Source organism: Diachasma alloeum, unplaced genomic scaffold, assembly GCF_001412515.2.
Source record: "Diachasma alloeum isolate Michigan unplaced genomic scaffold, Dall2.0 Dall_scaffold_78908, whole genome shotgun sequence".
Lineage (NCBI taxonomy): Eukaryota > Metazoa > Arthropoda > Insecta > Hymenoptera > Braconidae > Diachasma > Diachasma alloeum.
This window is the reverse complement of record NW_021683643.1, coordinates 4,595,293-4,608,538: the sequence shown is the minus strand read 5'-3', so window position 1 is coordinate 4,608,538 and position 13,246 is coordinate 4,595,293. Positions and strand designations below refer to the sequence as shown.

The 13,246-nt window shown below is 34.8% G+C and overlaps 1 protein-coding gene across 6 annotated transcripts; it reads right to left on the bottom strand.

Moving 5' to 3' along the window:
* Window positions 1–1,468: 1,468 nt before the first annotated feature.
* Window positions 1,469–8,428, bottom strand: LOC107047741 (zinc finger protein 410). Of its 6 annotated transcripts, none has more exons than XM_015270567.1 (6): window positions 8,009–8,428; window positions 7,221–7,321; window positions 5,130–6,107; window positions 3,128–3,253; window positions 2,909–3,065; window positions 1,469–1,555 (listed from the first exon to the last, which is right to left on the bottom strand). In XM_015270567.1, the coding sequence occupies exons 1-6, from the start codon at window positions 8,105–8,107 to the stop codon at window positions 1,517–1,519; spliced, it is 1,500 nt and encodes a 499-aa protein (XP_015126053.1). In that variant the 5' UTR covers window positions 8,108–8,428; the 3' UTR covers window positions 1,469–1,516. The 6 variants fall into 6 exon arrangements, with proteins under 6 accessions (XP_015126053.1, XP_015126048.1, XP_015126049.1 ...); XM_015270562.1 differs by lacking the exon at window positions 1,469–1,555 and having other exon boundaries at window positions 1,725–3,065; window positions 8,009–8,205; window positions 8,306–8,428; XM_015270563.1 differs by lacking the exon at window positions 1,469–1,555 and having other exon boundaries at window positions 1,725–3,065; window positions 8,009–8,182; window positions 8,306–8,428.
* Between the last annotated feature and the right edge of the window lie 4,818 nt (window positions 8,429–13,246).

Below are 13,246 nucleotides of genomic sequence, written 5' to 3'. Positions count from 1 at the left end.
GTGAATTATCTTGATAATGAGATCTTTTAGGAGAAAATGGGCGAAGCCTCTTGAATTTGACTACTGCCAGTTGAGAACTCAACCACTGAACTTTGATTTTTCTTAATGACGATTGTCTTTAGAATTGAATTTACACTGACAGCAAGATTTAGTTGCCACTAACGAGTCGTTGTGATAGTCAAGAACCCTCGCTAACAGCACCTAAGTCGTTCCATCTTTTCTATCAATATATTTTTGTCTGATATTTTTTGGCAAAATCACTTGCTCGGACGATGAATGGGCACATCAGAATGTCAAATTTTACTTATTGAGTAGTTTCTCACAGAGCTCAACATCTTGTTGAATATCAAATCATCTCATTAATGGGTATTATTAGGGAAAAATGGCAAGAGATAGTTCTTTTGAAATCCATCCAGCTACGAAAAGAATATTTTCTCGAAAAATCGTTTGGTTTTCACATGAATAAAATAGACAAAGATCGATTTTGAATTATTATTATTATTAGTATTCAACGATAGAATTTTTTATCTTTTTAAATCTTGAATTATCTCAATAATGAAGGTTTCCCAAGGGAAAGTGTCAAAAGACTGTATTTTAGGAATTCATCTAAGAAAAAAGCAGACATTTTTTTAGATCACTTGTTCCTTTGGTGCAGACAAGAATGTCGAATTCAACTTCTGATAATGCAACACTCGAATAATGAGTTTTTCATCCTATTTGAAATTGAATCATCTCAATGATGAAAACATCGTGATGATGTCATGATGATGACATCATCTCATTGATGTCTTCAGAAGAAAATATCGAGAAACATTCTTCAATGAAATCACTTGGCTTTGGGATAACTGAATGATTTTTTAAAAAATTAGGAAGTCATTACATTTTACCACTTCACTACTGATTTAAATTGTTCGGAGGAATGAATTAGTTCCCATCTTTTCAAAGCGGGTCTTGAAAGTCCAGTGGCACAATCCCTGTACAAATTGCACATCTGGTAAATTCGTAGTTATCCACAATGAGGATTTGAGATAAATCCACTGAAGTTTATTCTTTTCTTAAAATGGAATCGATAAAAAAGCTTCTTTCATTTCAAAATTAGTATTCTCTTGTTGAATAAAAAACGGGAGAAAATTTATGGCAACAATGGAGATCTTGCACTCCTTTGTTTTCAATTGTGAGCTTTCGAATCTGATAAACAACAATATTTATAACTAGTGCATTTATCCGCCAGTTACGAAAGGATCTGAAGCATAAGAAAATGTGAGTGACAAATTAACGAGGTGCGTTGAACTATACTGTAAATAAATTATTACTTTTACCTACTACAATCATTATTTTTATGTATATTAGAGTTTTGTAAATAAAAGAGAGCGACTATTCAGTAAAATAATTTATGCCGAGTCGTAAAATTTATTCATCCATTTATCTACTCCTTTATCTATATTCGACCGAAGAAAATGGGATCAATCTCGTCTGGAATGCGGTCTCCATGGATTTCGACCTTCGTTCCCATTTCTCATTTGCTCGCAATCTTTGTTCTCGACTCCCTCGCAGGCTTTCGTAATACAAAAAAGGAATAATTGCAAATTATCTCCACTGATCTCAAGGCATGCTAGAGAATATGAGAGTTATGATTCCTTCAATTTCATTCTGTCACTCAGAGAAATAATGACTCTCGTGGTAAGTTCATGAATTTTTGAGAAGGAAATTTGCATCGGAATGAATTATTGCACAGATGTTTTTTTTTATTATTTTTCTCAAGGACTAAGGAAAGAACAATAATTGTGTACAGTCGAGTTTTTTTTCACAAACAAAGTCCATTAAAACACTCATCCCCCTTCGAAATCGACATCAATAATTTCACCATTAAAAAACGATATAAATAATTAATTAATATATAAAACAGTAGAAATCAGTACGACTGAATTGAATAATTCAGGAGTCTTTTGTGCCAATCTATAATTAAATATAAATTACAAAGTAATAAATCTGGAAAAATTCATTGAATTTATGAGTCGAGCTCAATGAGACACCAAAGCCTAATCATTAATTATCCTAATAACTTCAATGACCTTTGAATAATTTTTCTTATTAATCCTAAGATATTCACACGTTAGCAATACGACTATCGTGCATAGTCTTTTTGTTCAAGCAATTTTAAATACAACCTATTTACCGTTTTATCAATTATATTAATGTAGCAAAGTTGAGTGACGCGTTCGGACTGATTTGATTCGGAATATCAATAATCTTCAAGTAGTGGATTTCATTGTGACGATTAGACTTAGAGATTTCAGGCTTGAATCACAATTTAATGATAAATAAATTAATTCCATATTATCAAACTATCTGCATTGACATCATCATTGTGACGTCAAATAGAAGTGAATTATATTAGTGTGAACCTGAGGAGGAACACACGAGACGGAAGTACAATTTTATCCTTTAGCTTTTTAAAATTTCTCTTTCGTTTGTCTAATCTCAGAAGATCGTGAAATTTATTTCGAGCATTAAGCTCTCTAGGAACGATTAAAAAAAATTACTATTACTTGTATATAATCACAAGTGGCAGTCAATTCAGTATATAACGCCTACGTAATACTCCTAATTGTTAACAGTAAAAGTGAACACTTTAATTTAAAATCATTCCTCCATTATTTTTAAAGTTTGCTCCAATTTTGCGGTCTTTTTTCTCATTCATTTATTATTTTTTCCAGTCATCTGCGGGAGATTATAATCCCCACTAAATCCAGAAAATCCACTCAATAAATTATTCTCTTAAAACTGTGATAAATCAATCGCGTGACTCCTCCTTAATTCTTAGTCCATTCGACATATCTCGCTCATCATCATCGTAATCATCAGTCGTGTTAACATACTTGGCTTTGAATTCAGTCTTAAAATTTACCTGGGCAACTCCATCGTTCCTAAAACGAATATTCCCATTGCCAGTCTTTCCATTTGTGCTACCACCAATTTGTGTCACGTTTGTATGGATCTGATTGAAGTGCTTGTACAGCATTGCACTAGAGCGAAATTCCATTTCGCAGTTGGTTATTTTACATCTGTAAATGTTCATTCATTCATTTACTATTTTTGTCAAGATAATTGGACTATTGATTTTTACCGAAATGATTGATTGTTTTTCGTGGATTGAGAGACATTTGCCTTTGAATTTGCGTGATTATCCTGATAGTGCTTCCACAGGGTTGTTACGTTGCTGGCCTGCGCTCCACATCCTGGAATTTTGCATCTGTAATGGAAACAGATACGGAATTAGTGGAAGAACTTGCTGGAACGCGATTTTGAGGCTTTGCAAATGGCTCTTTCTACAATAAAATGATTTTCGAAGAAATTATATTCTTGATTTTTTTCAACTTAAGACCCACATGGATTATCTTTCGAACGTTTTCTCGATTATTTTTCCATCTTCATACTCTAAAATATATCACAAGTTCCACTGGGTTTTACATCATGCAGGAGTCTCTAAAAACTATGATTATACAATAAAAAAAAGTAGAAGAAAAACTGAACATTTTCAAAGAGCATTTGTAATAAAGATTAGAAAATAAGTCCGACAGAGAGGAAATTGTAAATGGATAATTTATCGTGGCAAATAACGATCTGACAGCCATTGGCTACCGAGACAAATGATGACGAGCAGCCATTAGATACTGTAAATTATTAATTTGCAATTTTCTCCCTATTGGGTTTATTTCCCAATATTATTGAAAAACGCTCTTTGAAAATGTTCAGTTTTTTTCAACGTTTTTTTGATTGTACAATCAGAATTTTTGAAGACTCCAGGGCTATGTAAAACTGAATAGCAATTGAAGAACATTTCACATTATCAAAAGAGAAAAAAATAACCAAGATCACGTTCGAAAGATAATAGACGCGGGCCTTAAGATTTTTTCCCTGTGTGAAACCTATACCTTTGATGATTAAAGTAGTATAAGCATAACTTAAATTTTCAACATTAAAATCTGACATAAATGCTAAACGAAATTTAGTATAAATCACGACATTCTGAGTAATCAACTCAAGTTGGTGGATTAGAATTTTTATCAAATAAAGAAGATAACTTTGTTCATCAATTGAAAAAAAAAACAATTTTTTTGAGTGCTTGCATTTTTGGTTAAACATCCTTAACAAATGTTTAATTTTACTTGACTGTCATTAATCAATCTTTGATGTTAAATATAACTCATAATGTTGTACTTGAGTTCAACTTCTTCATTGAAATATTTCCCATCAACAATTTTTCTCAACAATTTTACTGGTCAAGGCCCGGGTGTACTATCTTTTGAACGTTATCTCAATGTTTTTTTTCATCTTTCGCCATGTGAAATTGTCAATTAAGTCCTGCATCATGCATAAGTTTTGACAAATTATGAATGAATAATTTTAAAAAGTAGAAAAAATTGTCAATTTTTTCAAAGGACATTTTCAATTTATATTCAGAATAAGTTGAATAACAAGAAACTGAAAAATGTATCTGACTTACGGTGACAAATGGCGGCCTGTCACCCAATATCATGCAGGGAGAAGACTGATTTCGTAAATCTTTTTCCACATTGCACAGAGACATTTATTACGGAAAAGGCTCTTTGAAAAAAGTTCTAATATTTTGGAGAATTTTTTAATCACACTTTTATCACATAAAAATGGCAGATGACTACATACTAGTTTTGAAAATTGAGATACCTAGCAGTCACTTCTCATGAGGATTAGTGTTTTGTTATCCACCATGGAAAATGACAGCTAATAGATAATCTGCCACAGCGAATCAGATATTTGTAATTTCCACTTTTTTCAACTCATTCTGAATCTCAATTAAAAACGCTCTTTGAAAAAGTTCAGAATTTTTTCTATTTTTTTTTATCATTCTATCATAATTTTTGGGAATTTCTACATGACGTACCACTCAATTGACAATTTTGGATTACGAAAGATAAAAAAAATCCAGATAACATTCGAAGGATAGTACACCCGGGCCTTAAATCATCAATCATTACCAGATTATAAAAAAACATTTAAATGCCCACAAATGGCACCTTATATAGAGTTTATCATTTTTTCGATTGTAAAAAAAATTATTCATCGTAAAAAGTAATGATCATACTTACAGGAAAAAACTAACAGTAGTAGCTTTCCCCTTACTCTGCCTACTCGTGGGCTTACTCAATTTATTAACTGAGTTATTCTCCTGCACCTTGTGACTATCCTGATGATGTCTATAATGAGATATGTACTTGTACGTTTTTCCACACCCATTGATTTCACATTTGTACGGTTGCTCCTGCTTGTACCTAGACATTCTCTGTTTCTTTGGTGTGTACTCCTCGTCCTCGCTGCAGTTGCCATTGCCCTCAGCATTACTAGAGTCAATTTTCTTCGTTTCCCCCTCGAATCCACTCCTGAAGACACTCTCTAGATTGCCCAGGTCAATCCTGTGATCCTGAATCTTCTCCTCAGTGGCCTCGAAGACAATTTCCTCGGCGTCAACCTTCGGTGTGTCTTCATAAATATTTATGAAATACTCCTCTTCAGAGGCTTCAGTTATTCGTGAATTATTTTGGTAATCGTTACTATATTCGTCAATCTCACTAGTGTCGACAGTGATTTTGCCATCAGTATCGTTTCGAGTCAGTCTTTCATCCTTACTCGAGTATCTTTCGTTATTTTGAGCACCTTTTGGTGCGATTATATAGTTATTTGATTTATGAGTGGCAGTGGTCTTTATCAATCTAGCGTTTTTCTTATCGCGGTCGAAGAAATCGTCGTCCTCGTTCTGAGGCGTGTCCTCCTCCTCTAGTTCCTCTTCTTCGTCGTCGGCAGTGGTTTTTGTGGGTTCGTCCTCGCCGTTCACTTGATTATTCACTGGACCCTCGAAGCAAATTATCTCAGGCTCCGTTGGCAGGGTTGGGGGCTGTCTGTGACTGTTCTCTATGTGCTCTTCTAGGTTCTCACTTGTACTGTGCAAGGAGCCACAGCTTGTGTAGGGACAGACGAATACGCTCGTCTCGTTACTGTGGAACTCCTGGTAATGACGCCACATCGTTCCTGGGTCTGATAACTCCTTACCGCAGCCTGGCTCGCGGCATCTGTGTGAAGAAAGAATAATTTGAAAATTTCAAGGGGCTCAAGGAGAAAAAAATTGAGGGGAAATTACTGAAAAGCCAAGTAATCGTGGAACGAAATACCATTTCAGGTCTTTTTGACTTTATACCGAGGGAAGGAAATCTGTAAAATTTTCCAAAAATTATGATTGTGCAATCAAAAAAACGTTGAAAAAAAGCTGAACATTTTCAAAGGGCGTTTTTGAATAATATTGGGAAATAAAGCCAATAGGGAGGAAATTGCAAATTAATAATTTGATGTATCTAATGGCTGTTAGGTCGTCATTTGTCACAGTGGCCAATGGCTGTCAGATCGTTAGTTACCATAATATATTATCCATTCACTATTTCCTCTCTATCGGACTTATTTCTTAATCTTTATTAAAAACGCTCTTTGAAAATGTCCAGTTTTTTTCTAATTTTTTTATTGTACAATCATAATTTTTAGGGACTTTTGCGTGATGTAAAATCCAATGGAAATTGTGATATATCTTACATTATGAAGATGGAAAAAAAATCGAGATAACGTTCGAAAGATAATCCACCCTGGCCTTAAATGTAAATGTTTATCAGAATTTGTCATCATTTTTCCGGAGATGTTTTAGTTTGACGAACGGAATAAATATTTCCCCTGAATTTCCAGAATGAAAAGGTCTATTAGGTTCCACGCATTGCAATTATAATTCGTCATGAATTCATTATGTCGCAAATGACGTTCCATAAACTTCTTCGATTATTATGCACTTTTTGAATTTTCTCACGTGCCGGAATGTGCAATAATTTTTGTATTAATCATTGTTGAGTAGTTCATTCAATGTCCTACGCAAGATAATTATTCCATGATTGAACTTAATTTGGAGCGTCTGGAACTAATTGGCCTAGTACATTGTATCTTTGAAGAACGATTTACTTCTCTCAAATAAATATTTATTTCCTAAATAATTTTTTTCTCAGCGTATAAAAAGATTTCATCCCTCCCCATCTAAATAATTTCCAATAAACACCAATATCACATCAGACTCCTCAAATTTCCCCCTGCCCTCCCGAAATCCCCCCTCCAATTCCACTCCATAAAGTACGAAAATAATTTCCATTTACATAAATCGGATTTTCAATTCCTCCAGGGCCTCATGCGTCTTGAACTCATCCTGATTAGTGAAGATTTTTCCGCATCCCTGTTGTTTACACGTAAAAATTTCCTGAAATAACCCAGGAAAAGTCATGAGTCCAAATAATCCAAATAGGGTGAACCAACCAGTGTTCGAACCAGACCAGTAATCGAACTAATTGGTACTGTTTCTATCAAATAAATTAGTAGAAGGTAGAGATGCCTCGCATTATACATGAAAAATAAAATTATAACATTTCCAAATGATATTGTGATGATTGAAAATGTCTAAGTTACCTTATTACCAGCGGAAAAAACAGTTTTCGATGACACGTCGCCAATAGCATTGTCCCATTACAGAATACGCATTTCGATTACTGGGTTTTCACACATTGTCAGCTGGTTGTATTCATATCATTAATTGTATCGTCAATTAATGTCCATAATATTTTTTTCTATTATGTATGGAGATGTACAGGGGAGTTATAATTATTCTTAAATCAATTTTCGACTTGGTTATATTTTTAAATCTACGTCAAAAATAACTGTGACCTTATTCGTTCGAACACTGGACGATTCACCCTAATCAAGGCGCAATAAAAAATATAGAATTCATTGGGGCAGCAGGAAAGGGTCTCTTTGTCTCCAGTCCCTGGAATGTTTTGGATTAGAGGTCAATGACCTCCGTCTAAGGAGGGGGGGGGGGGCATCAATGGCGGTGTAAGCGAGAGAGAGAGAGAGACAGAACACATCGAAGATGCAATCTAGCCTGCATTACCTTTTTCGGAGCAATTTCCTCGATCGTCCGATTCCTGGAGACAAATCTGATGACACTGACCTCAGTGGGTCTATCCGGACACTCTGTACCCTGCCCCATGGCCCCCTGAAAGCCTCGAGAATCCTCCGAAATGTAAATATCAATTTTTATTTGACATAACCTGGCAGTCAGGTCCTTAAATCCATGAATCAATGCAACTGTATTGGTGCACAGGTCACAATGGGGCAAAAATTGATGAATGAAAAATTCCAATCGACTTTTGTATGAAAATCTTGAGGATCTGTATTCAATACTCACTTATCAGCTACACTATTTTATCGATAACACTGGGGTAACAATGGGATCTCACATTATTGATAAATAACGATAAAAACAGTAACTTGTTTTCATGTCAGTGCTGGACGATTGTGTTCTGGTGTAATGGAGTTTTCTAGGATGAGAGCCACTGGGTGGGATGCACGGGCTGGGTCCCCAGGGGTGGCGGATGCGCTCTGCCCTATGCCGCACGCGTCAGGATTCGGGGTGGTGGGGGGAGAATAACAGTGCAGTTTGTTGCATTTGAATGAACAATTACTTACAGTAATTGAACCCAGAGAAAGCAATATCCCTCAGTTTTTATTCGTTTTGCATTTACAAATTTCTATTAACTAGGCGCCAGAATGCGTCAAGTGATTGATTGCATCGTTCTATCGATTATTCCACAGTCGTCGAAAGTAACGCAATCATTTAGAGTTGATGAAATAATTCATGTAATGATGGTAAGATCTTGGTGGCACGTCTTTTCATCTAGGCGACGTTTCAACTACACTGAGAGAAATACGACAGAGTTCTCAAACAGGTCTTACTTGTGCCAAGAAAATAGTTTTTTGAAAATTATCAAAAAAGGATTTTTTTTGTGCCAAACATGCAGAGAGTGCGCCGGAATGAAAAATTTTTGTCGCAAAAATAGATTTAGTAGTTCAAAAAAAATTGCATTCTCTGTACACGGAAGAAATGTCATTTCCAGCACTACTCCTTCGTTATTCGATACTCCCGTACGTATTTTGCTCCCGAAAAATCTTTGTTTTATGCGGAACAAGGGATAGTAGTTTTTCGTTTCGGCTGTCTAATAATCACAGACAAGAAATGAATCCTTAAATGAAACAATAATAATGATATGATAGCAATCTTGTAATTTAGGGATAAAATATTTGTTGATAAATTTTCCTCTTTATGAGATATTTTCATCTTGAAAAGGCACCGTCTGATGTTAATCATCCGTCTCTTGAGCCAAATATTTCGTCGCTGTCGAAAGCAGAACAATTATTCATATTTGAGACTTTCAAATTCGAACTAAACTAATTTTTTTTTTGACAATTTTCAACTAGCGATTTTATTGGCCCAAACAAGACTTGCACCCACTACAGCATATCAACGAGTTTTTGTGAAATTACTATATTTTTAGGAATTAGCCGAAATTTTTTTAATTTTCATTTTTTTTATTCTTTGCTTTTCAGCACACGACGTGATGCAACTCAATTGAACCACTGAACTAATACATTAATGATTAATATCATACAAAGATTCAATTTGTTTTTATACTAACAATTACAAGAGATCAATAATTTAGTATTAGCAGTTGTGTTTTTTAAGGATTTTCCATGATTTAATATTTTGTTTGAATCTCTGACGTTTTGAGAGATTTAGGGAATCCAGTCTTTTCAACTAGGCGACATTTGAACTACGACATTTCAATTAACGACAATAATTAATAATAATTTCATCCGTTTGGCGTGTGTTTAAATCTGAGCAGTTGAAATGTTGTTAGTTGGAATGTCGCCTAGTTGAAAAGACATGGATTCAAGATCTTGACAAAGATCATGTTTTAAGGAACACTGAGAGAAAAATAAGAAAAAAAATCGTTTGTTAAAAATGATCAAAATAGTATATTGTGCATCAAGGGCGGAAAGTCATGTTTTCCCGCCCGAGGTGCACATGCTATTTTTTAACACGCCTGCAAAGGAAAGTTCGTATTTTGCTCTTTGATGAGCGGGATGAAAGTGAGTACTTTCCTCCCGCTCATCAAAGAAAAAGGGTGGAAAGTTGCTCCCAAGCGCGGAAAGTCTTGACTTCCGCCCGAGGGAGTAACTTTCCACCCGAGGGCGGGAAGTACTCACTTTCCTCCCGCTCATCAGGGAGCAAAGTACGAACTTTCCGTGCAGGTGTGTGAAAATAGTATATTTCCCACCAAGGGAGGGAGAATAAAGGAGTTGTACCACCCGAGCCGAAGGCGAGGGTAAGGATCCTTTATTTTACCTCGCGTGGTGATAACGTTATTTTTCGTCACGGCGTAGGCGGAAAGGCCGATTTTCTCCCGCGAAGCGAGAGGAAAATGTGTCCTTTCCGCCCGCCGTGGCGAAAAAGGATTTTATGTGCCAAACATGCGAAACGTACCCCGAGACTGAAAATTTTAATTGCAAAAATAGATTTAGTCTTTTCAAAAAATTTTGATTTTCCGTGCAAGCAAGAAATGTAATTTCTTGCATCAATTATCTCATTTCTTAAGGATAAAACGCTTGGGATAAGAATTCCGCATAATGAATCAGACCGTGTAAGAATCCTGTGAAATGTTCATGTCCTGAACACGAACACTTGGCGATAAAATGACAGTTTCATGCCTCAAGAAATCGTTCATTTCATGTTCAAAGATGAGAAAATTACTGAGAATACTAAAAGCTGCGATTCAGTGAATCATGGATCAGAGACTTTCATATTGAATGAATACAAAATTTATAGAGGGGAGAGCCTTCAGATATTTCTAAAATATAACCTTCACTTGCTCTCAATCGCAATGAGTTTGAAAGAAAGCAATAACATCTTTTCCTTCTCTCAAACTTACTTTATCTCTTCAGAAATATTATCTAATTTCCAAAAAAAAATCTTTTTTTCACTCGGTATCATCCTCTCTTTGCCCGAAGGACACCGATTTGTTATCTGAAACCTACCACGAATTGACCGAATATGCATGCGATGTTCTCCACTCAAGAAATTACTTTTGTCATATCATGTCGATTTGTCTCTCAGTGCAATCATTTCTCACTTATTAAAATTAATTCAATCATTCAAAATTGATGAAACAATTTGAAGCATTGAAAATCGTAAAGAAAAGCAATGTAAAGCTCAAGCCGAAATCTCCGTAATGATGCAGTCGTCCCGGTAAACCGAGTGATCTCAACAGCATATGACATTGAAGCAGACGAAATTTTTTTCAAAGATGTGTTTCAATATTTCTCGGGTATTCACCCGTCATCAATGTCATTGTGAATACTACACTGAGAGAAAAATGTAGTGAAACGGACGGATTATTTTTTGACTCAATCGCCTAGTGCTTTTTAATTGTCCCAATAAAACAATCTATTGACGATACGGAATATGTCGTCACTTTCAGCCGATTGTATGATTAAACTGTATCCTTCGATAGTTGATTTTGAAGGCTCCAAACAGGAAACTTATGAGTCGATCTAATGAGAGCTCCAAACCATCATATATTCCTTCGTATTCCCTGAATATTTCGTCAAATTTTAATAATTATTTGAATACATCACGTTTCGTCGATTTGAAACCTTATTGTAGACGACATCAACAGAATCGTATTCAATAACATATTTTGAATGAGATAATGCCTCATTTTCGAAGGAATATTCCGTTATCTACACTCTCTGCGGAATCCACCCTTGAAATTAAGAATTACAACGTTAAAACGATAAAATTCTATTTTGATATGAAAGAACATGTATCCAATGAGATACATTCCGTAGAAACTACGATATTTTGCCGTCAGTGTACCCTCACGAAAAATTTCTCAGTTCTTTCTCTTTTAATTTTTTTATCGCTATTGCAATTTATTATTATTATTATTTATTAATGCTGAAGGACCTAAAGTCCCATTGCATGGGGAGAGTAAGTACAAAGAAATTCTTAAATTGCTACCAAAATACCAGAAAATTTGTACGTTATTTTGCTTGAGGCACTATTTTGAGTGATTACAAAGTCTATGTATCGAAGACAAATTATTTACAAAAGACACTGGAATGAGTTAGGGGAAGGAATTGTGTTTTTGGTTTAGGGATTTGGATAGGAAGTTACAAAAAATTTTTGTGTCTTGGAAATTACATCGTGTTAGAAATTCTTCAAAACAAGGTGAATCTGTTGGTGACATTGAAAATTTCGGGAAAAATACAGCTCTGATATCATCATAAAGAGGGCACTTGAGAATGAGGTGTAAAAGTCCATCAGATTCCTTAAAATTACAACAGTCACAGCACTTTCTCTGATAAGTAAAATGGCAATTGCAATTTGCTATTGCAATTCATCAAATAAATTTCAATTGCTATTGCAATTTATCAAATAACCGATTCCACTCATTATTCATCATTCTTCTCTGGTGTTATAAAAATCTCATTCATTGAAATAATTTATTAAATCAAATAAAAATTTTGAGAGGAACACGTCTATAGCGCGATAAGTAAAAAATTTTGTTGTGATCATGCGTTTATTCTGACACCGAATGATTTTACCAGAAAACCTCAGAAATTTTTTGTTTAACCCTCACGGACCAGTCCTTTTGTTTCCAAACGTTTTTTTGTGATGTACACTCGATACAACTATAGGATGCGATGACTTCTAATCAACAGAAAATTATGAAACCGATGTGTAACTGAAGCTACGGTATTCCTTTTTCCATTGTTATTTGTTTGGTTGAGTTACTTTCCATAGTTTTGGAAATAATTTTGAAAAGTCATTCACATTTCCATGGGTCGATACAGGGTATCGTCCTGCAGGGTGGGTTAAAGTTGATAAAATTCCATATAAAAACATTCTGTATAAAAATATTTTCTGGCTGTTGCTGTTAAACTTACCCATTAGCGATATAATCTCCGAAGTATACACGTATGAAATCGAATTCGTTGGAAAAGTGTGTTGGAATTTCACAAGAATTCCATAGGGCTTCTATAGGATTTCTATTGGATTTCTATTGAAAAATTCGATTTATTTATCCAGTGGAAAAAACTTAGAAAATTTGTGCCCAATAATTCTAATGGAAAAAATCTCAAGAAGAAAATTCGAACAGAAATTCAAAATATATGGGTTTTTTCCTATTAAATATGCGATAGAATCAGGGCAAAAAAGAAGTAGAATTTTTCAATAGAATTTCAATAGAAATCCTACAGAAACCCCGTAGAATTTCAATAGAATGTT